Source organism: Trichoderma breve, chromosome 1, assembly GCF_028502605.1.
Source record: "Trichoderma breve strain T069 chromosome 1, whole genome shotgun sequence".
Taxonomy (NCBI): domain Eukaryota; kingdom Fungi; phylum Ascomycota; class Sordariomycetes; order Hypocreales; family Hypocreaceae; genus Trichoderma; species Trichoderma breve.
This window is the reverse complement of record NC_079232.1, coordinates 7,036,425-7,058,861: the sequence shown is the minus strand read 5'-3', so window position 1 is coordinate 7,058,861 and position 22,437 is coordinate 7,036,425. Positions and strand designations below refer to the sequence as shown.

General features: G+C 46.3%; 8 protein-coding genes across 8 annotated transcripts; 3 read left to right on the top strand and 5 right to left on the bottom strand.

Annotated features, from left to right (window-relative positions):
* Positions 1-110: 110 nt before the first annotated feature.
* T069G_02071 (major facilitator superfamily domain-containing protein) lies at positions 111-4,604 on the bottom strand (the record flags this gene model as incomplete). Its single annotated transcript, XM_056169281.1, has 8 exons — positions 111-1,103; positions 1,163-1,420; positions 1,484-2,249; positions 2,318-2,600; positions 2,990-3,180; positions 3,244-3,375; positions 3,437-4,423; positions 4,486-4,604. 8 exons carry the CDS (start codon positions 4,602-4,604, stop codon positions 111-113), a joined length of 3,729 nt encoding a protein of 1,242 aa, XP_056034597.1.
* Positions 4,605-5,012: 408 nt separating this feature from the next.
* T069G_02070 (fungal zn(2)-Cys(6) binuclear cluster domain-containing protein) lies at positions 5,013-6,749 on the bottom strand (the record flags this gene model as incomplete). The annotated part of the gene is made up of 1 exon (XM_056169280.1): positions 5,013-6,749. One exon carries the CDS (start codon positions 6,747-6,749, stop codon positions 5,013-5,015), a length of 1,737 nt encoding a protein of 578 aa, XP_056034596.1.
* A 1,497-nt stretch (positions 6,750-8,246) lies between these two features.
* T069G_02069 (uncharacterized protein) lies at positions 8,247-9,161 on the top strand (the record flags this gene model as incomplete). Its single annotated transcript, XM_056169279.1, has 4 exons — positions 8,247-8,436; positions 8,497-8,604; positions 8,684-8,859; positions 8,934-9,161. The coding sequence occupies 4 exons, from the start codon at positions 8,247-8,249 to the stop codon at positions 9,159-9,161; spliced, it is 702 nt and encodes a 233-aa protein (XP_056034595.1).
* Positions 9,162-9,490: 329 nt separating this feature from the next.
* On the bottom strand, positions 9,491-10,427 carry T069G_02068 (uncharacterized protein; the record flags this gene model as incomplete). The annotated part of the gene is made up of 3 exons (XM_056169278.1): positions 9,491-9,778; positions 9,834-10,113; positions 10,174-10,427. 3 exons carry the CDS (start codon positions 10,425-10,427, stop codon positions 9,491-9,493), a joined length of 822 nt encoding a protein of 273 aa, XP_056034594.1.
* A 444-nt stretch (positions 10,428-10,871) lies between these two features.
* T069G_02067 (fungal zn(2)-Cys(6) binuclear cluster domain-containing protein) lies at positions 10,872-12,210 on the bottom strand (the record flags this gene model as incomplete). The annotated part of the gene is made up of 2 exons (XM_056169277.1): positions 10,872-11,990; positions 12,067-12,210. 2 exons carry the CDS (start codon positions 12,208-12,210, stop codon positions 10,872-10,874), a joined length of 1,263 nt encoding a protein of 420 aa, XP_056034593.1.
* Positions 12,211-13,116: 906 nt separating this feature from the next.
* T069G_02066 (WD domain, g-beta repeat domain-containing protein) lies at positions 13,117-16,998 on the top strand (the record flags this gene model as incomplete). The annotated part of the gene is made up of 10 exons (XM_056169276.1): positions 13,117-13,204; positions 13,264-14,337; positions 14,392-14,647; positions 14,917-14,934; positions 15,015-15,217; positions 15,302-15,411; positions 15,490-15,897; positions 15,964-16,468; positions 16,565-16,592; positions 16,728-16,998. 10 exons carry the CDS (start codon positions 13,117-13,119, stop codon positions 16,996-16,998), a joined length of 2,961 nt encoding a protein of 986 aa, XP_056034592.1.
* An 845-nt stretch (positions 16,999-17,843) lies between these two features.
* On the top strand, positions 17,844-18,380 carry T069G_02065 (uncharacterized protein; the record flags this gene model as incomplete). The annotated part of the gene is made up of 1 exon (XM_056169275.1): positions 17,844-18,380. One exon carries the CDS (start codon positions 17,844-17,846, stop codon positions 18,378-18,380), a length of 537 nt encoding a protein of 178 aa, XP_056034591.1.
* A 367-nt stretch (positions 18,381-18,747) lies between these two features.
* T069G_02064 (secretory lipase domain-containing protein) lies at positions 18,748-20,106 on the bottom strand (the record flags this gene model as incomplete). The annotated part of the gene is made up of 1 exon (XM_056169274.1): positions 18,748-20,106. The coding sequence occupies one exon, from the start codon at positions 20,104-20,106 to the stop codon at positions 18,748-18,750; it is 1,359 nt and encodes a 452-aa protein (XP_056034590.1).
* Between the last annotated feature and the right edge of the window lie 2,331 nt (positions 20,107-22,437).

Here is a 22,437-nt window from a genome sequence, read left to right as displayed (position 1 = left end):
GACCCCAATGTCACAAAATGTTTTCAAGATCAGTAACTAAACAATGGCTCGTTGTTCATTTTATAGAAATAGATCGGGACTCTTGTTGTTGGATTTAATTGTGTACAGAGTTATAAACCATGGCTAAATATTGCACCTAAGTCTTTCCAGGTCTGAGTGTCCATGTCTGGTTCGAATACGGGGATATCATGCAAGTACGCATCCGTCCCGCAGTCTGTAGAAGGAATATCCTCTTCCAATCCAAATACTGGATCAGACGTCAAGTAACCTAGTGCACCATTGGAATTTAAGATGTTGAGAGAGAATGGCCTTATTGTGGGGTTGTCGAACAGCGATATGTCTGTAATTCGGTTGACCTGCTCAGCTGAGGAGGCCTGAAGCCGTGATTTGCGCTTGGGAGGATCATTTTCGAGCTGCTTTGCAAAGTGCATCTCATTTGCCTTAGAATGATCGCTTGTGTAATAGATGCCCAATTTAGATAATCTCTCCATCATGGACCTCATCCGGTTCCAGAGTCGCTCGGAAGCAGATGAAGATCTTGAGTAAGCTTCCGCGAGATTGAATGCGCAGGAAATATTTCTACTCAAATATTTGACATCGAATCTTTTTCCAATAGTGGTATTGGAATCTTCTTCGGAGTCAGATTCGTGCATAATGACCAAAAACAACAGAGCTACTGATGAAGCTAAAAAGTGCTGAAAAAATGGATGCTGTTTATGGTATATGTCAGTTGTCTTATGCAAGTCCCAAAGTACGGTAATGGTATCACAAGCAATCTCGGCTCCTGACTGAGCCATTTGCTTTTTACCTATCAGGCGAGAGCATGATAAAAAGTAGGATGTGGCGACTAAGCCCCGGAGTAGGTTGGCGCGAAGATACAGCAATGTGGGCAAAGATTGGGGACGACTATTTGCCAAACGGTCGTTTGGGTGGACAAAAGATAATCCAGAGATATATCTCTCTTTCCATTGATCGATCTGGATATTCGTGACGTCGAATAGGTCTTCGTCTTCGAGGGCGTCGGCTGTAAGCAAGCGACTGTTGTGATCCCAAAGTCGCGGTGTAAATGAAGCATATGGCACCATCGCTTTCAAGTACGGGGCCTGTTAAGGTCAATGTCAGTTTGGCATCTTTAGTGGTATTCATTTCGAGGCATCATTACCTCTACAGGCTCAGGAAGTGATTTTGCAAAATCCGCGTCCTGAAAATTCTGTGGTAGACCAATTGAGCAACTCCATAGGCGATCGAGAATCACGATGCTCCAAAGAATATTTGTAATCATGCCGTGATCTCCTGATTCATCTTCCGCTCGTTGTCGGGCTTCTCGGTGGTGCAGTCCCTGCTCCATAGCCATTCGCCCAGAAATTCCACCCATCCGCCATGCCAATTGCACATCATCATGGAAAAAGTGATAGATGGCCTGTCATGATAAATCAGCAAAATCTCCTCAACAGGTCATAATGGATAAGACATAGGAACGGACCGCGAGCAGCGTGAGCACAACGCTTTGGATGTTTTTGGTGTCGGACGTCATGGCATCCTGAATCCTGTTTTGGACACTATTGTACAAAGCTGAGGCGGTGTCGCTTTGTCCCGTCGTCTGAGCAAGAAGGGCAATTGATAGAACCATTTTTGTAATGTCAAGACTGTCTTGTTCAATCTCAGAGTATGTGCCCCTGTCGTCTTGCGCCGATTCCAGAAGAGCATAAATTGTGCCAATTTGTGATTTCTGTTGTCCAATATCCACAACAGGATGAAGATGGCCAATCGCTTCCTGATATACATCGATGAGTTGTAGTGCTCGAGTTTTGCCAAGTTTTCGTAGGCACCGTGTGCAATCTAAACAAAAGCAAGCACTCATTCGCTGGCGTGATTCAGAAGGCTCTCCATCTCCTTCATAACTATCGGGTGTTGGATCTGGGCTATAACATGCTATTTTCCGACGCCTACACGAGGAACCGAGTTGGGGTTCAACCGGCCGAATGCAGAACCGAACTACATTCAGAGTGTAGTCGGAACTTGTTGCCCCCCAGTATCGGGGCGATGATTGTTTCGTGCTGTCCTGTTCGCAGGCATTTTCTGAGTAGCTTCTCACTGAACATGAAGAAGACGCAGGTGATTTAGTGCCCAGGGTGTTGTGAGGATGTTCACACTGGCCACGACCGCTAGTTGATCCCTTGTTAAGCTCAATCAGGACATTTATCTGTGATTGCATGTTCTCAACAAGGCGAACTAAGCGTCCAATCTCGCTATCAATTCTTGTGTCAGCTATGAGAAAACCTAATATTCCGATAGGCAAGTGAAGCAGATAACGCACCTAGTATCTTCTGTGCTGTTGCTCTTATGCTCAGTGCAGTCCTTCTGTTGGTTTAAAGCATCGCAGGCGCAGTTGGTCAGTAAATTTGGATCTGTATCGTAGATGCACTGAATAGATCGGCTTTGACAATGCTCGCACGGCAGGTGGCCATCACAGCGCACTTTTCGACGCTTGCACTCGCCACAGGCGCGGAGAGCATAACGAGCTCGTCGTTTTCTGGGTTCACTGTCGGATTCGTCCGCTGTCGCTCTCTTCTTACGACGACTTGGAGAGATCTTTTGCACTGGCATTTATACTAAGTGAGAACAAGACTACCAGGGAGATTAATCGAGATTTGCTTTGTAATTGCATCAATTGTGATACAAGGAAGTTGCGTGAATCTTTGAGACTCTTAAAGTTGTGACTGGCACTACGGAATCACTACCCAAAATACAGTGTCAAACGGAACAATAGTTCACAAAGTAGCAGCTCCAAGCACTGTACGATCCGGAATTTCCGCTAGGAATGAGACGGAAATTCCGCAGTCGAAAATCTGACACCTCTATCTCAATCGATCTCGCAGGGAACACACTTCACTGCGTTCTACCATACAAATTATAGTTCCCCTAAACTATGACATAACTCGCTGCAGAAAATAACACATATTATGATCTTACAAAGAAAGCAACTTACTCTTCTTCCGCAATCTAGATCCATAAACTCTAAACACAAATGGAATCGGAATCATAATTGCAGCCAGGCATCCGAGTAAAGTGGCGGCCCACTGTACACCAAGATTTTGAAACATTTGTCGGCTGAACAGTGGAAATCCTGCAGCAACGGATGATCGAAGGATGATATTGGCAGCTACGGTCGAGGCAGCGCTGCTGAAGTTAGGTATGGTATTTTAGAGCTGAGTAGAGAATGTGTGAAAGTGTTAAACTTACAAAGGCAAATAAGAGTCTACCAGGTAATTGAAGCAGGGAAGAAAAACGCACAAGACGCCAAATCCAACAAAAAGGCCAGCCGCAGTTGGTGCCATCCAATGGATCCGATCAGTGAAGCCCGTCCAGCCGAACCTGAAATATGGACATGGAATCAGTGCACGCCGGTTGTAGTTCAAAGAGTGAAGGCACGTACCAAAAGATACCAATTGTAAAGATCGGGCCTCCGAACAAGGTTGGGAAGAGGCGCCATTCCGGGACTGGTACGTTGTTGTTTTTGGCCAGCTTTTTGGAATACTCCTTTTGTTGCCAAAAGATCATGGTCACACCCAACGACATTCCTATGAAGAGGCTAATGAATGGAAGCTCTGCAACTCCGGGCCTCATGTGATATACTTGCCCAAAAACGAACGGATAAGCCTCGAGCAGAGCATAAACCAGTCCATATATAAATGACATGTAGAGAGAGACAAGGCAAATCATTGGCTCCGTGATGAGCATTCGAAGTGGCCGAGTGAAATATTTTGTTACCAAATCTCTCAGATCAGTCTCCACCATTTCATGTCTCGCGTGGATCGCCCAATTATTTGTCTTGCGGCGCATCGCGGCAGCGTCCGCAGCGAGAATAAGGGGAGCATATGTTTCCGGGAGAAGAACTGCTGAGATGGCCCCATTGACAAGACCTAGGATAGCAGGGATGTACAGCGTCCATCTCCAACCAAGGTGACTGGATGCAGTGAAACCTCCTACAATGGGACCTGTAAAGGGGCCGCCAAAGACGGTCAAAGCATAGATGGAAATCGCTCCGCCTCTATACTTGTTGTCAAAGATATCAGCAAGGACACCCGGAACCACAGCGAGTTGACATGCGCCGCAGAGACCTGCAAAAAACCGGCAGATGAGCAGTGTCTGGATGTTATTCCCTGCCGCAGAAGCAATGGAGAAGATGCCACCGCCAATCATGGAGATGACTAAAGGCCATCTTCTACCGTACAACTCCGATCCGGGAGCCCATAGTATCGGTCCAGCTGCAAATCCAAGAACAAACAATGTTGTACCGAGCGTTCCAACTTCTAGTCCGACTCCAAGCTCTTTGCTGGCGCTGGCGGTCCCAGGGGCGAAAATGGCACTGTTGAACGCGACAATCCATGTTCCGCTGCAAACGAGGATAGAAATGAATAGCCTAGGTCACTCAGCAGTCTGTAAGCAGATGGACTTATACAAGAGCTCGCAGGTTCGGCATACTTGGTCGAGGTTTTCCAATTATAAGGATGCTCTCGGTCATCTGGCCCGTCGAACTCGAGAATGTACTCGTCTGGGTTGATGAGGGGAGGTGGGAACGGTCTCTTTTCCCGGTCTGACATTTGATCACTTTGTGCCATTGTAGTATAACAAAGGCCAGTGAAAACTCGGAAAGGCCTTGCGTTTTGGATGGAAGGAAGACAGCCAGCAGCTGGTCCAAAGAAACATTATAACTGCAGTAATGAAGTTAACCTGAAGCGTATAACGAATTACAAAGAAATAAAGCACAACCCCGATTTCTTTCTGCTTCTCTCGCGTATGTCGCCTAAGCATCATCTTTTGATCGGACGAATTGCGGATCAGACGGCTGTTACGGGATCGACGGCTATTGCGGTTTCCGGCCCGATTTTCCCGATCTCACTGGAGTTTCTAGAGACAAAGCTCAATTGATGCGCTCGTGCTTATTCGCTGGCAAGATACTTCACAATGACGATGTGATAATCAGCTTATGTTATAGATCTACCTAAACGTCATGCTGCTAGAGATGGACCACCACTTTGCGGAAATGAAGTCGCCGGCACCATTGAGCCGTAAGCAAAACTGAGAACCTTGTTGTCATATCCACCAAGCAATGTTGGTCCGTCTAGCATGCCAGGGACCATGACTTGTTCGAATTCACTCATTTGTTGAGTTGACAGATCTGCGAAGAAGGCCCCAAACCAATTTCGGTCAGCCCCATTTGCAGTCATCGGTGCAGCTGTATCGTTCTCTACTCCGCGACAGGCCTTGAGGGCATCGTCAAATATAGCTACATCCTCTTTTCTCCTTTGCTGCTGTAGCCTAACAAGTAATCTGGCCGCATTACAAGCGTCCTTCATAGTGTCTGTCTTGTAGAATGAGGCTGTCAAATTGAGAGTGTCCAAAGCATCAGGCAGCAAAGAAAGCGATGAACGGGTGTCCATGACCAGTAGGAAACAAACGATTTGGAATGGAACGTTCACCACTTGATGCCAAGGTGAGCAATCTCTGACCAGCTCCTGTGCGCAGCTCAAAGCTTTTCGAAATAGTGCTAGGACTTTGTCCACCATGGCAGGGGAAAGATCCACCGCCTGTGCATATATGCGTCGAAGCACACAAAGAACAAGATTTGATTGCGCCATAGTCGATGGCGGTTGGGTGTGAGAGCTTTTCAGGAGTTCAGAGAGAGTCGAGATAAGATTGCTCCCATCTGTGGGCTTGCCTGGGTCTAGACCGACCGAGGCGGGCAACAGAGACAGAATTTCTGCGGTATAATTGCCGGGATCTCGCAAATCATAGACTAGCAAATCCTTTTCTTGGTAGGGTACTCGTGGTAGGCCCAAATCGTACGAAGTCCACACATTGAGGTGACGGGCAACTCCAACAAGTCGTCTTCGAATGTTGTCATCATCACCATCATGTTGGTCGCGTTGGAGCATGGCTGATTGCAGTGTAGAATAAAGCTCAGACACTTCAATAAGGTGCATGAGTGTAGACGAGGCAATCCAAGTAGCGTAGGGAGAGTCAGTTATTCGAAGGTACACAGTTCGGAGAGTCCATGCCGTCAGAAAATCCAAGGACGGGGGTTCCGTCAGATGATGAGCGTCCAAAACAGAGCGCGCTTTTGCAACTAGCTGCGACTCAATGGTGGTGGCTGTTCGTTGCGAAAATAGAGATCCAAGTGCGGCAACGCCTGTAAGAATAGCATCATATATGTGTGGTTCCGAGGACGTTTGCCATCGCGCCTTCAAGCGTTTGAAGAACCTCTCGCGGTCAATAAAACCATAGCAACAGTTTACCTTGTCAAAATAGACCTGTGCTAGAGCTTCTATGTGCTGTAGCGATGTCATGTTGATCGCCAAAGGCGTGAACGCGTCTCCTGAAGCGGATGGCTGTCGTGCTCCCGTATTCCAACCAAACAGACCAAACCTTGGTGCGCTTGTGGGATTAATCTTGAGGCTCATGTTCCTCACAAATGCTGCGCTACAGTTTGCCTCGACACGGCGGATAACAGTATCGCGGTCCCGTTCAGCATCATCCAGCGACTGTTGCTCGCGGCGCTCATCGTCTAGCTTTGAACGGTCCGATTCTTGCACTGACACATGACGCTTTTCCTTCTGTCCGTCAAAGTGGCATTCGTAATCCCAGCTCACGCAAGTCTCACAAGGATTGCCGCCGACACACTTGCGCTTACGTTCACGGCAAGGGTCACAGGCCACCCGAGATCGTTTCCGCTTGGAGACAATCATTGCATCCGATCCAGAGGCGCCTTCACAGGGTGACTTTCGGTTTGATTGAGATAGGTTGGAAGTTGCGGGTGCTGCGGGCAATTGAACTATATAATGTAATCCGTAGGGGGTTGGCAAGATGACATGCGCCGCCATTGATTCCATTCTCTGCGAACCTTGCAAAACAGTCTCAGCAACGTGGGCGTGAGGCTATTGCCACTCAACCATACGTTTACAGTGGCATTAGTAGCTCTGATTAAGGTTCTCTCGTAATCTGCCTAGTATGATGAAGTAATCCAATCAACGGAGCCTATTGAATCGATTGCAAGCATTCGTGATTGAACAGCTTCCACTTGCTAATATGCCGAATCCCTGATCCGTGGTCAAGCGCTGACGTTCATAGGGTTAAGAATGCGGGTTGACATCTAGCTTCAGAGAATTAGAGTAAGTCTTGAAAACAGGCTTTTAAAGGGGGACGTATATTCCGATCAGACTATTCAGATCTAGATTGTAGAAGGTATCAAACCCACACTTTATCCGTCATACAATGCCTCGAGCCTACGAAAGTTACGTGCCTGCTGCTTAGGTGGCGACTAACGGATCAAACATCAGTGTGCATAACGCAAGATTTGGCCAAGGGCCCTTCCTAATTATAGGATTTAACTCAGATCAGGCAGAATTAATGATATCCTGCATAAGAAAGAGGGTTGATGAGGTTCATCTAGGTTCTATAAGAAATTAATCCTAATGGCCGTATTGTATTCCAAGAGTTGCCCCAGGCGATGTTACCCTGTAAGTCAACAATGCCGCAATTGGCCTACGGTAAGACCAATCGTAATTGCTCAGCTCTCAGCTGTATGTATTGAGACTAACTGAGAACTATTTGGAAACCTAAACTCTAAAAGTAGGGATGCATGCCAGTCTATTCGCTGTTCTCCTCGGAGAAGTCTTCTCTATTTTGCGGGGAAAGCCTGTCGGGTATTCAGAGCTGCCAACAACTACTTTTTGACTGCTGACGGTGATGACGTCGGTTCCCGTAGAACATCTTGTCTCTAGCCACTGCCTCTCCATTTCTCATATCTCCCACAGCTAGGAGATGATTACATGATATTCGCAACCGGGTTGCATGTTCATAGTTAGATGTATGTTCATGACTACCAGCAACGACTTCCCTAGTGTTGGTCTAGAATAAGGCCTGGGCGTGAAACAAGCGCTGATTCCCCACCTGTGAAGAAAAGAAGCGGGGAAGAAGCTTCTGCCATCTCCGGAGCTGTTGTGCTAATGAACTGAGGACAATGTCTCAGCCTTGACGTTGGTATGAATAACAATGCCGGTCGACACCCTCAATTCAGAGTCTCGTGACAGCATATTACCGGCTATGTCATTTATCACCGTCACTAATAAAATAATTTTTTCTTATAATAACTACAGCTTTGTCTCCCTGAGAAGCCCAAAATGTAATATATAACAATAACAACTAGCACCCTTTCACAGCGTGTCGCTAATCTACGCGCCAAAATGTCAATCAAATACACCATCACGTTCAAGAATGACCATGGTAAAGATGGTCGCTACGCCTTCTTCGTAGACCCTCCCCAGGTCTCAGAACCTCTCATAGCCTCTGAGGTATTCACCAATGCGTGGATCTCAACTTTTGTACCAAACGGGAGCATACATAATATTACGACGACGAGCGAAATGTTTGCTTGTCAGTTAACTTACTTAAGCAGAAATCATCTACAAGGTCATTAACATTGGAATTCTGTAGGGTGCGGAACAGTTCCAAAGCCGCCATGTGTTGGCGTGACTGTCCATGAAGGAGCCAGTCAACCAGCCGCACTCGGCTATAAGATGGAAGAAGGAATTACGCCTGGAGGTGTGTTGAACATGTTGGCACTATGGCACGACTCTATCCTTGCATTACCCTTCAACGTCCGGGCTGACATTCCTCTTAGGCACTTTCGAGATGATTGTGGATAGAGGGGTACCAGACTTGATTCCTATCCCCAGCTCTGCGAAAACGCGTGCATACAAGATCGAGACTGGAGGTGATCTTCCCACGCCAAACCACAAATATCTTTTCGGCCTCGGCATGATCAACGGTTGCGGCCTGGTCTCTCCGGTTGCCTCAGTGAGTTACCTATTGTTATTATTTATTTGGCCAGCATAAGGGGATTAATTAACCATGACTATGAGAAATTATAGGCATTAGCCATTAACAACATGTCAATTAATTTGACGCCAAGCATGAAATTCCATGTCTGCCAGAGCGATATCGAGAAAGGAGAGATTATTGACTTGCCCTCCGTTTCTAAGAAGGTTGGCGTGATTGACTTTAGCTCAGGGCCTGGTGCTGGAAAAGATACCGCTACCGTTGTTCATAAAAATAATGGTACCTTTGACATCATGTATTATGAGAGCTACAAGAATTGATGCCAGCGACTTGTCGCCATGTTTATGAGAGCCATTTTGGAGTTATGAGAAATGAGTTTCATGTTTTTGTTGCAAGAAATAATACTCCAAATTGACTGACTGCAGTGTGAACATAAAACAGCAAGCTGTGATTAAAATCTAGTAAATGAGATAAAAGACATTTAAATAACCCACAATGCGCCATCGCATTTCCCTAGCACGAAGAGATAGTGCTCTATGGGCAGCTCATCTCGAGCGCCTATGGGTCTGGACAATTACCAAGAATTTGGGTAGCGCGCCCGAAGAACCAGACACGACTTGAGACATCCTAATTCGCATAAGGGCAATCCTTATTTGTACTCTGTGTTTTGCTGAAGCTCACTGCCTGGATTAGAGACCAATCTGACTGTCTCTTGGTCGCGTTTCTTCAAGTCTGGTCGTAAAGACCGAGTAATGACGCCAACGACAAGAAGACTGGTGACACAAATCAACTCGGGTACAAGGCTTAGACAAATCTGAACGGCCTTCGAAGTAAGAAATCCAGAGTCCGGGTGTGTGACTTGGAGATGTAGAAACACAAGGCCATATACAAGACGGATTCCAACAAACGGGAGGGCGACAAAGACACCTTTGATCAACTGATGGTATGTAATATTAGCTCATGTAAACTGGAGTGATGTGAAATTGGCGTACAATTCTACCGTTGTCCACAGTCTGCATGGTGGAATATGAAGAGAATTGGCGGACCATGTGGTTCGACCACACTGCCCACAATGTTACAAGTCCCCAGGCAATGGCTGAAAGCGCTGAGCCAATATTGAGCAAGGTCTTGCTTTTAGATACCGGATCGCCATTCATAAGTTTGACAAGCGCCAAGATGATCAAAATCATTCCCAATTGAACTAAGCCATGGTACTTGATTTCCAGTATTATGTCGAGTCTTCGATTGAGGCGGGGATTGACTGCGCGTCGACTAGTAAAGTACAACGGTTAGAAGAGACTTTTAAAAACTTTTCACGCATGGAGAACTCACGCTTCGTGTAGGATGCCAGAAATTGCAAGAAGCAAAGGAGAGAGGCCAATGCTGTTGAGAATCACAGCTGCCTCGCCCTTCTGGTTTCCATGGAGACCAATGCCTCCAGTGGCGATGCGAAGGACACAGAATAATTGGACAAATAGCCAACCTAGGAAACCCGTCTTTCCATGCTTCCACAGACAGAAAAGTGCTGGCTGAACAAGAACGAGGTAGATGGCCAGCTTTGCCGCTGAGAGGCCGTCGGTTGTCATTTTGATCGCGTGCGTTTGCAATGAAGTTCGATAACTCGGCAGAGAGTGATGGAGTGGTTGAATCTGTGTCGAGAACTGTTGCTTAGTAGTTGAGAAGATGACTTTTTGTTGAGTTTTGTAGGTAAAATTACTATATATATGTCTTCTTTCCCTTGTAGTTCATAATGCTGCTCCTCTTGGTGCTGCCAGGAGTTCCACACATCCTAAAGTAAGCCCCGAAAGATCCATGCCACACATTAGCGTAGGATTGAACGAGAACGACGGCATATCTGAATGGCCCGCATCAACCTAGTTTGAGCGCTACGGCACCCCCTGCATCGAATTAAGTTAAGGAACGGCACTGAAATACTGAAAGCAGCGTGTCTTGCCCTTAGTGCATTAGACATGGAGGATTCACGATTGCTGTTGTATTCCCGCCTCTGTAGATGGCTTATGTATTTAGTTCTAAACTAATCTCTCCTGGGAAACATCGCATAATAATGAAGGATCTTTTAGTATTTCCAGTGGCTGTATCAACATGCCCTGCCACTCAAGTGGCAACTCAGCCGCAATGGCCCTCGCTTCACGTAGTCCAGTATCCCCGATATACCAAAGGCTGCGGTGAAGAGCCAAAAGTGTGAAGTAATGAGCCATGATGATCAGTGCCCGCGGTCGCTTCTGCGCCACATAGTCTACAAATTGAGCGTCCACAATCATGGGGAAGAGGATTAGCCTTCGAGAGAGGCCGGGAGGTGGAGAGTGGTCGAATCTGTGCTTCCAGATACAGCCCAAGCAGCTCAGCGTGCGCTTGTAGACGTAGTAGACTTCGTCGTCCCATTCTTCTTCCAGTTCGTGAGGTTCCTGGCGTCGTAATAGGTACAGCAATTCGTTTGTATCTTCCATCCTCTGCTTTTCATCCAAGTGTTGAGATATCTCCAGCATCAATCTGCCGCTAAGAGAATCAGGGTTCTGCTCAATCAAGGCTAGGGCCTTGCGAAACACAATATTGCTGGTGTTTGACATGCGTAGCCACTCAATAGGGGGAGTATATGGTACCAACGAACGACGTTGTAGTCGAACGTATCCATACACCCGAAGCGTAGTAGACGCTAAGCATGAGAAATCCACATTGTCGGTATCGAGATGCAACACGTGCTGGTGGTGCGATTGAAGAGTTAGGTTGAGATACGTGGAATAATGCTGCATGTGTTGCGTATCCATGAAATTGGATTTGTACGCCTTATGAAGTGCCGACAGCATGCAGACTCCATGCATCACGGCATCTGATTTCAATGCCGCGCAGCATATGACTGGGCCCATGAAACTTTGGGCGAACTTGTCTCCGCCAACGGTTGGGGCAGTTTCGGTGAAGTAGTGATAAAACAGCTCGAGCTCAAGTTTTCGTCGAGCCTCTGTTTCTGGGAGTGGGCGTATGCCCTCTATATCAACCAGACTGTCACCAGCTTCTGTACTAGTTGATGTTGAACCTGATTCAATGTTGCTCGGAACTATGGGAAGAGGTCCATAGCCGCACTCCAAGTCAAGCCGCGTGCAGTTGTTACAGATTGGCTTGGCTTCATCACACTGAATCGATATTAGAACCTCTCTAACTTGAAATCTACTACCGTGCCGTTGATCTCGAAGTGTTTCTTCTGCATACCTTGACTCGACGGACTCGGCAACGCTGGCAGCCGGTCCTACACTTTTTGTGGAATAGCTTCGCATGTTTCTTGCGTGGCAGCTGCGTCTGCTGTGACCTTTCCTCGCGTCCACCCGCAAGAGAGAGTCTTGTTGTTACTGTCATTGTAGTGTGTATAGAGAATCGTCGTTCTTGATGCAACGTCAAGCGAGCTGCTTAAACGATGACGACGGGAAACGAAGGGTACATGTAGTTGGTAGCGGTAAAATGCTGAACGAGAACGAGCAGCAGGCTAGCTTTTTACGGAGAGAGGCCGCATTAGCTTATCCCCAGGGCTTTTTTCCATCCCGTGTCATCAATCATCCTATTGGCCAATTGCGTTAGTTGTCTTAGGGCTGACTGCCGATCTTGATGCTAACTCTTGTGACAGAATGGCTGTGGCTGTTGCATGTCCGGCCGAATCTGGCACTCGGATTTCACCGAGATGATGCGGAAACTAAATGAGACGTATGTATTATTATCAGAGTCACAGCCTCTACGTTTGACGTAGTTGACGGCCTTCTAGTTTCTGTACATATGTTTCAGGAACAATCGACTAGGACTCAACTCACGGTCCAAGGGACATGACTTCCAACAGTTCTTTGAACGAGGGTCGAACGAAGGAGGGATTCGATGTCACTCGCTCGGCCCTACTTTGAATCAACAATGCCACGTTCTCGCGCCTTCTCATCCAACCATGTTATTAATATTCTTCTGCAAAAGAGAGCTCAGCCATATCCAACGAATTATAAATAGTAACAAGGTAACAATTGAGGCTGCTTTGCTCCGGAATTTACACCGCTCCTATACGTTCGTTCTGTGGCCAATGAAAGTATCACGATAACTATGTCTATGTTAAGATGCTTGTTCGGTACATGGCTGCCTAACATCAGCTGGATCCAATGCCTGACATCTCTCTGGATCTTTGCATCTTTTGAAAAGATATGTCTTCCTTTGCCCAACTGAATCTTGACTCAAACACTAGGAAGCTATTGATGTTCATTGTAGAGTGCTCTTTTGTTTAGCCTAAAAATGGCCAGTGATGGTGCCGTACGCTCAGTTTCGCACAATACTTTTGGAGATTATGCACAAATCATCCAAGGCGACTACAATGCCCCAGGTACAGCCGCCTTTGTTTGCCTTGACCCCTCGTGCCCGCATTTGCTGATGCACTGTCAGTCCATCCACCTAAGAAAGCTTTGGAGCTTGACTATCTCCACGAGGCCACTTTCAATGCTACCAACAAACAACATGCACCGGGCTGTCTCGAAAATACCCGAGTACAAGTTCTGAGTCAGATAAGGTCATGGATAGATGATGATGGGGAGAAGCGCATCTATTGGCTGAGAGGCATGGCTGGTACCGGAAAGACGACCATCTCAATGACGATCGCCCGCGAATACTATAAAAAACGTCGGCTTGGCGCAAGTTTCTTCTTCTCTAGAAGCAGCGGCGATCTGTCTTCTACGACAAAGTTTGTGGCGACAATTGCAAACGAACTTGCAGAGTCATTGCCCGCCTACCGAGAACATCTCCAGAATGGCTTGGAGTCTTATCCTTCCATCACTAGCCGCAGCTTGTACGACCAATGGGAAAAGCTGATTCTTGATCCTCTGCGCTCGATGTCATTAGACGATGGCTTTCAGCCCATGCTCATAGTAATCGATGCTCTAGATGAATGTGGTAGTGAATATGATCAAGGAGTGTTGATTCAGTGTCTTGCAGGATTGTCAGCACTGAAAAAGATTCCTTTCCGCATATTCATCACAAGCCGACCGGAGGGTACTATTCATATAGGCTTTGACAGGATCACATCCTACTCACGCCAAGACTTCACTCTGCATGACATTGAAGAATCAATCGTGGCAGCGGATTTGCGGCTCTATTACAGGCATCAATTAACCGGCATGGACATTGACCAATCTCTCATCACTGAAGAAACCATCGACATTCTGGCCAGGAAGTCTAACAGATTGTTCATTCATGCTGCCACAGTGTGTCGCTTTATTCGACAAGGCGAGATTTACGCGGCGAAAAGACTAGAGAGATTTCTTGCTTCGCAGGATTCGCAACTTGAGCCAGAGAGAGAGCTGGATTCGATTTACACGACTATCCTAGAAAATGCATTTGCAAAGTTTGCTACTTTGCGACCAGGCGAAATGGAAACTTTGCAGCTGTCTTACCAAAAAGTTGTTGGGTCTGTCGTCATTATTTATGACAAAATGTCTCTAACTGACTTTGCTACTATGGTTGGTGAGCCAGTGGAAAATATCACTCGGCTACTCAAACATCTGGGTTCGGTTCTAGATGTTCCTCAAGAGGCGTCTGGCCAGATTTACGTGCTTCATGCGTCGTTCAGAGACTTTCTTTCAGATCCACAAAAAAGTTCAAGCTTGCGTTTTTCGATCGATCATAGAAAGATACATACGAATCTACTCCAACGTTGCCTCGAAATCATGGCTATGGAGTTGCAGAAGAATATTTGCAGACTTCGAGAACCTGGGAAGCGAACCAAAGACATTCCAGCATCTGATGTGGATAGTCACGTTTCTCAGGCTCTACAGTACGCCTGTAAATATTGAATATATCATCTCCAACAGATTAACGTAGATCCGAGAGATCATTCCGGAACCTTGGAATTCTTCCAAACTCGATTTCTGTGCTGGATAGAAGTTCTCGCGCTCATTGGGCGACTGTCTGATGCCATCGATATGATTCGACTCCTAGAGTCGCTGCTTGTAAGTCCATCAACTAATCATGTATCGGACCTTAATCCTGACGTTTGATAGTCCCATAAAAAACCCCGAAGAAATATTTACAGTCTACCCATAGGCATCAGACGAAAAATCGGTAGTAGTGGCACAAAGGTCATTCAGCAGACACTAGCAGCCGTAGTTCAAGACTCAAAGTCGGTTTCTATACGCGCACAGTTCCATTATTGAGGCTGCTCCACTGCAGTTATATATATCTGCACTCATATTTAGCCCGAGAACAAGTCTCATCCGGCGCATCTATCAACATCACATTCCAAGTTGGGTCCTGTCCATTCCTTCTTTGTCTGAGTCATGGAATCCTCAATTACGACGATTATACTATCGGGACTTGGCTGAGGTCGTAGCATATTCGCTAGATGGCAAATTCATAGCATCTGGATACAGGGACGGCAAAATATGCTTGTGGAATGCGATAACGGGCGCCCAGCGTCATATTCTAACAGGCCACTCCGGAGAGGTCATCAGCATTTCATTCTCACCAAACAGCAGTCTTCTCGTTTCTGCGTCCGACGATAAGACTATTAGATTCTGGAATGTCATTACGGGCACAGAAGTTAGCAAATATTGGAGAAGACATCAAGTTAGGTCAGTCGCATTTATGCCTGATGGCAAAAGGATCATCTTCACTGAGCTTCTAGGCTCTATCTACTTGTGGGATATAATAGATAATAAAGAAGTGTGGGTTTCGTGCCGCACGGGTGACGACAGCTCCAAAGGCGATCGCGATTTGACAATTTCCCCTGATGGCAAAAGCATAGCATGCAACGGGAAGCACAAGAAAAACGTCTGGCTTCTCGACACTGAGAATGGAAAACCTCTGGATAACGCCAAGTGTTTTGACACAGGCGTTAGGTCTGTCGCCTTTTCGCCCGACAGTAAGCTGTTGGCAGCGGCAGTGTTCAAGAATATTGAGATATGGAATGTCGCCACAGGGGCAACACGCCGGATCTCAACAAAGGGAATCGTCGATGCAGTCCTTTTCTCGCCAGATGAAAAGACAATTGCGGTAGCCATTTCTGGAGTAATACAAATTCTCAATGTTGTTTCGGGCAAGAAGTGGCGTGAACTACAAAATCCCAATCCGAGGAGCCTCTATTTTCCACAGACATTTGCGTTTTCGGTCGATGGAAGCGAGATTGCTTCAGTTTCAGAGAAAAATGCAGTTACTATATGGGATACAAGATTCCGAACAAAGCATGTTGATTCCGAATTTTCCTTCGAGTATCCCAGCATTGTTGCAGCGTCGCGGGACGATAAGCAATTGGCCTCTGCGTCTTATAGTGACGCTATTCGACTGTGGGATGGACAAACTGGCGCAAAAAGGGAGCTCTACATACAGAGGCTGCGGCCCTTGGTCGATATGTTTTCGAATTCTCATTGGCTAAAGAAATTCGTGAGTCGATATAAGAAACCAGCTTACCCAGGGATTTATTATACGGGCCGAAAGAAGATTAATATTTCATCAATTATATTCTCAATGGATGGCAACTTCTGTGCCTGTGTCTGGAAGACAAAGAGACTTCAAGTTTGGGATGTTCAAAGTGGCAGAATGCTGTTCGCTCGAAAGTTGAACTCAAGCACGTCAGAGAATGCTGTATTCTCGCCTGATAGTAAGTTGATTGCGTCTTTGAGCGACAAGATTTACCTTTAGAACACCAAAACTGGATCTGAGATATGTTCCGGAGCCCCGCGATTTGGAAAAATAGAGTCTATTGCATTTTCTCCCAATGGCAAGTATATCGTCTCATCAATCCCGACAACAAATATGTTTATGAGCCCGTCTATTCACGACAACGGAGACTTTTATGGATATACTCATATCAGTGTGACTGTAGAGTACAACAGCCTGTTCCGATTCTCTTCCAATAGCAAGCTGCTTGCCCATCGATTTAGCGACAGGGTCGTTGTTATAAATGTGGAAACGCGACAGTTTGTGCACGCTTTCACTTCTAATCTACATGAACTCAAAGACTTATCCATTTTCGACGACAACAGATACCTTGGTGCTTTGGACTTTATGGGAAGAGTCTTTATATGGGATCTAGTGACAGGCTCAGTCGTTTACGAAGGCTTTATTCGCCCAAACGTGTCAAGTCTATGGTTCTGCCTCAACGGGAAGCATATTTTTTTCACTGGATAAGATATTTGCATATAAAATATTGATACCGGTCAACTGTCATTCCGCCGGAATATCAATGACTGGAGCGTGGATTCAAGACGATGGCCAAGACATTGTATACTTTCCTCACGAGTGCAAAGACCTTTATGACTTTATGGCTGGTAGCGCATTGGTCTTTAGGTGGCCTCCCACAGGCTTCTTTGGGGAGGCGACACAGCATTTGGGCTGCAACATGCTACAGTTTGCCATGGTGGATAAGGTAATGGATGAAGATTGATCTTCATAACCACCAACACCATAATTTGGCGATATCTATGCAATAATGTCATGAGCTGAAACATGGAACTTTGGGGATGTAACTAGATTCTCTTTCTACTTATCAAACTCTCATTTGTAAGCGCGGCTTATAGTTTATAATTATTCTTCGTCCAAAATTAAATGCACGTTGGGTGTTTCTATCGTGTGTCGATTCAGCGTTCTCTCACCTACTATAAGGGCATTTTGCCTTCAAGGGCACAAAGTCTTTGCCTCATCAATTGCTGCCACCGCCTCATTCAGTGCCCGCTCCAGCGCCATACGGACCGGAAGTTTGCTTGTTTGTTTGTTAATTTGTTCATCTCTTGGTGTGTGAATCGGGTAAATGCCGCTTATTTAATTGCCCAACCCTTCGTTTTTCTTTCTCCAATCCGTTCAATTGTTTCAGACAAACGCCGACTTTCTACTTTTACACGCGAAGCTTAGTACTCACATTTCACACCAAGCCAGGCGCCAAGACTAGACATTCAAAGCGTTACAAGTGAGAGAGCGACCTATATGTGCCAGGTTCCGGTTATTATCTCATAACTGATTAGCATTCTCGCTACACCATGGCCGAGTCACGTTTCGAGTCGGAGCAATACACGTCGGAAAACTTCGTCGAAAGCGTTGGCGGCGTTTTATTCCGTCTATCGTCCCACGAGATCTGCGTACTTCATCTCTTAGAGCGCGATGAGTACGTGTTAGCCAAAGGACGGCGAAATTGCGGAGAAACTCGCCATGAAACAGCCCTGCGCGAGATTACCGAAGAGACAGGCTTCGCTTGTCGCCTTCTTCCAGTAAATATGCATACTCGTGCCCCGCCAGCGGTAGAAATCGAGCAGTTGGATGACCGAGCGCGTTTTTACACGAATATTTCCGAACCATTTACCTTACAAATCCGCCACCTCGGGGAAAACGAAGTGAAGCTTATATGGTGGTTCGTCGTTGCTGTGAATGAGGACGTATTGCCGGTGGAAACGATGGAAGATGGATGCGCGGTGGAGTTTTACAGCTATACGGATGTTCTGAATAAGCTGACGTTTCAGATGGATCGTGATATGGTTAAGAAAGCTATCGATCTTGTGGAGAATACTTACACGAAGTAACGCAGATGTGGTGGGGTTGAGAGGTTGTTGTTTAGGGGCCGCTATTTTATAGATAACTCATGGGGCAGTAGCAGCGAATGAGTGTATTTAACTCTATGTTTCTAGAGATACTAGAGGTATTTATCCCTTTTACACGCGACTATTTCTGACCAAAGCCTAAAAACCCCGAACAGGCTTAAGGTAGAGAGGTATTTGATGAAGCTATACAGCTATCGATCTGTAATTATTCTTCAACCAAGTTGCCAAATTCTACATATCGTTTGCCCTTTACGAATGAGTAGTTCCATGGCCCCCGTCTGGGGTCATTTGCCAGCTGCACATGTAATGTAACTCGAGTTGGGCCATTTGTTATACAATCATAGACTACCTATCCTATCACAATAGGCCCTACCGGCTTGTGAAGAAGATCCAACAAAGCGTCGATAATAAATTGTGGAAGAACCTCCAATGCACTAGGATCCAGCAACGACGACGCAACTGTCGATGTTGAACACCGCACCTGAGGCTTCTCGCCATCTAGAACATCAATCAACCAGGACAACGCCTTGGCGGCCCCAGTAATAGCGAGGCTCCCGTGCTCCGAAAGGATGTCTCGGACGTATTCCACGGAAGTGCCCCCGGCACAGTACTTGCTGACTAGGGCGTCTGTCTCGTCAACCGGGCTGAGCTCGTCCCCCGTGGACTTGTACACGTATAATGGGATTCTAGGAATGGCATGGCCCATGCCGTTGTCGTTCTCTATTTGGACGAGTCGAGGATCTGTGAATGGTAGAGATGGGTCGTCAAACATGGCAAGGACATCTTTGCCCAGAAAGTCCAAGACGTCGGCGGTCAGACACTGATTCCTCACCAGGCCGAACAGGGGCTTGTACTGGGTCAGGATGTGTTGGTCGAGAACTTCGGCAACATAGGGGTACTGGTTCGACAAGCCGACCATGCCGGATGGAATGATGCCGGCGAAAAGACTTTTGTTGATCTCTGTGAGGACGGTGGTGATGTTGGGTACAGTTCCTCCTAGCGCAGCTCCTGCAATCTTGAGCTCTGGAGCATAAGTTGGTTGCAGTTCAGCAGCCCAGCCGGAGGCGAGGCTTCCACCAGAGTAACCCCACATGGCAACGGTGGCATCCTTGTCGATGCTCGTGAAAGCACCGGAGCTGAGAGCAGCTCGGATGCCGTCGAGAGTCGCCTGGCCAGCTTGCCGATTAGCCAGAAAGGCAGCATTTGGTCCCTCGTGGTCAGGAACGATGAGAACCCAGCCTCGTTCGAGAGCTGCTTCGATGAGCAGCAGTTCGGCCTGCGTCACCAATGTGCCAAAGGGACCACCGGATGCTGAAGCCAGCTGCAACGCATACGAAGGGGCACAGTTTCTGAATGATGAATCTTGGGCTACCTGATACGACAGCACTTTGGTATAGTCTGCATTGTGTGGGATTAGGATGGTTGCGACTGTTGCTGTTGCATTTCCAAAGTTGTCATTGGTTCTGTACAGAATCTGATAGCTGCTTTGGAGGTTTACAGGATCCAAACCAAAAGCCGCAATTGGCGCTGGCGGTATACGGTGCTTCAAGATGGTACCCGGAGGTGAGTTGCCAACGTCCGGAGGCACAGTGTAGAAGTCATCATCCGTGGGAGGCACGGCAGTTCCTCTCCCCTTGATGTCATAGGGGATAGCGTAAACCACCGTATATAAGGCTAGCCATAAGAAGACACGAACAAACCCAATCATTATTTCAAGTCACTTGAAATCAAAAATGCTTAAGAGCATATACAGGGCGAGATGGGTGATCGACATATCCCCATCGCCACTCTTTTTCTTTTGGCAGTTATATACTCTTCTGCAGATCGGCTCACATGTTAGGAAACAGCCAAGCTGCGTTGCCCAGCGTTTCCTAATTCCCTCGGCATCTTACACTTGAAAAGCACGTTGTTAGCACAGTTTACTAACAAATACAACCATCCCGTCCCTTGTCTAGCCTCAAAGGAGATAGTATCGGATTGATCTCGCAGCCCGAGTTGCGGGGAGAGGGGAGATCTGCGGGGAAGATCGGCTCATCATGGAAAATCAGCTCATCGAGCGGGAATTGAGATTAGATCTGACCGATCTGCTGAGAGTTTCGCCGGATTATTTCAGCTTTAGTACTTACCTTCCTGAAGGTACTGTTGAAGGTGAAATAGAAGTTTCTATTTTATTTGTTAATTTTATAAAGTTTTGTAAAGTAATAACGCAATTCACAAGCGAGTGAGCCACTCAAGCGAGTGAGCCACTCAAGCGAGTGAGCCACTCAAGCGAGTGAGCCACTCAAGCGAGTGAGCCACTCAAGCGAGTGAGCCACTCAAGCGAGTGAGCTACTTTTTACAATGACATAGACTTCCACCATTATTTATTAAGTCTTTCCAGAACACATTATGGCAACACTTCTGTACGAGAACAGCATTAATCTTGACATTGAATATCTTCAAAAGACCCAAAATTAAGTCTTAGAGCTGCAGCAAAGATCTACAATGTTGACCGTACAACTCTTGCCCGCCGTGGCGCTGGTACACTTGCACGATGCGATACAAAGCCTAATTCAAAAAGCGCACAAAATCAAAAGAGGAGGTTATTATTAAGTATGTAATTGAGCTATCTACGTGATAATTTCCTCCTAGATTACGTGGTGTTGAAGAAATGGCCAATCATCTACAACGCGTACGCGATGCGCCACCTGTTTGTGAAAAGGGCATCAAACTTCGTTCAGCGCCAACCAAAGCTCTGTACTCGTTGGTCTCGCAAATTTGAGTATCAAAGAGCTAAAGTTGAAGATCCAAAGCTTATTAATAGCTGGTTTGCTCTCTTATAGAATGTGAAGGCTAAGTATCGGATCATTGATGATGATCTTTACGATTTTGATGAGAATGGCTTTATGATAGGCATTATCTTTCCAGGCACAGTTGTTACAACTTCAGAAGGCTGTACGAAAGCTAAAGTAACCCAACCCGGTAATTGGGAGTGATCAACTATTATCCGAGGCCCTGGGGCAACAGGTTGGGCAATACCGCTATTTATCGTACTAGCTGCACAATACCATCTTGAAAATTGGTATCGAGGGTGTGATATTCTGACTGATTGGCGCATTGCAACAACAGACAATGGCTGGACAACTAATGAAGTTGGTTTAGATTAGATTAATCATTTTGACTATCATACAGCTTCTCGTACGAAAGGCATATATCGACTACTAATCCTTAATGGCCATGAGAGTCACCACTCATTACAATTCTAGCTTTACTGCAAAGAACATAAAATTATTACAGGTTACATTCCTCTCATCTACTTCAGCCGCTAGATGTTGGCCGTTTTGGGCCATGAAAGCAATCATATGGTCGGCAAATTGAGAACTTGATGCGTGCGCATACTACACATATTAGCAAGCTTGAGGTCCTCTCCGCTTTTCGTACAGCCTTTTTTACATCAATCACTCGGAAGAATATTGAAGGGGGATTCTCAGGGATAGGTATATCACCATTTAGTCCAAAGAGGGTTCTGTCAAAACTTAATGTACTATTACAAACACCAACACCGCCGGAGACTCTACCTATAGCTATACAGCACTGGGTCAAAGACACCAAAGAATGCTTACAAGGCTGGGTTACAATCAAAGCATATGAAAACTCGCATTTCTACTAATCGAAATGGCTCTCCAAGCTCAATAATAGCGGTTATAGACCAGTTTACAAAGGGAGCAACAGCTATGATGCAATGAGTTTACTTAGTAGATATTAATAATAAAATTAAATAAAGAAATAATCCTAGAGTACCAGCAGCCTGCCAATCCTTTGGCACACTTGAACCAAGCGAAATAATAATACCAGGTTAGTTTTACCGAGGAAGCTGAATCAAGCGTCCAAGTCAGCACACCTGAGCGGTTGCGAAGTACCGATATTGGCTATGGCCGAATAATATGTCAAAGGTTCAATACAGTGATGAAATGATTCCAAATGCCGATTATCAAGCATATATTGGGGTCCACTGATCAGTCAATAAGTGTTAGTCAGAGCATTAAGGTAGGCAGAACCC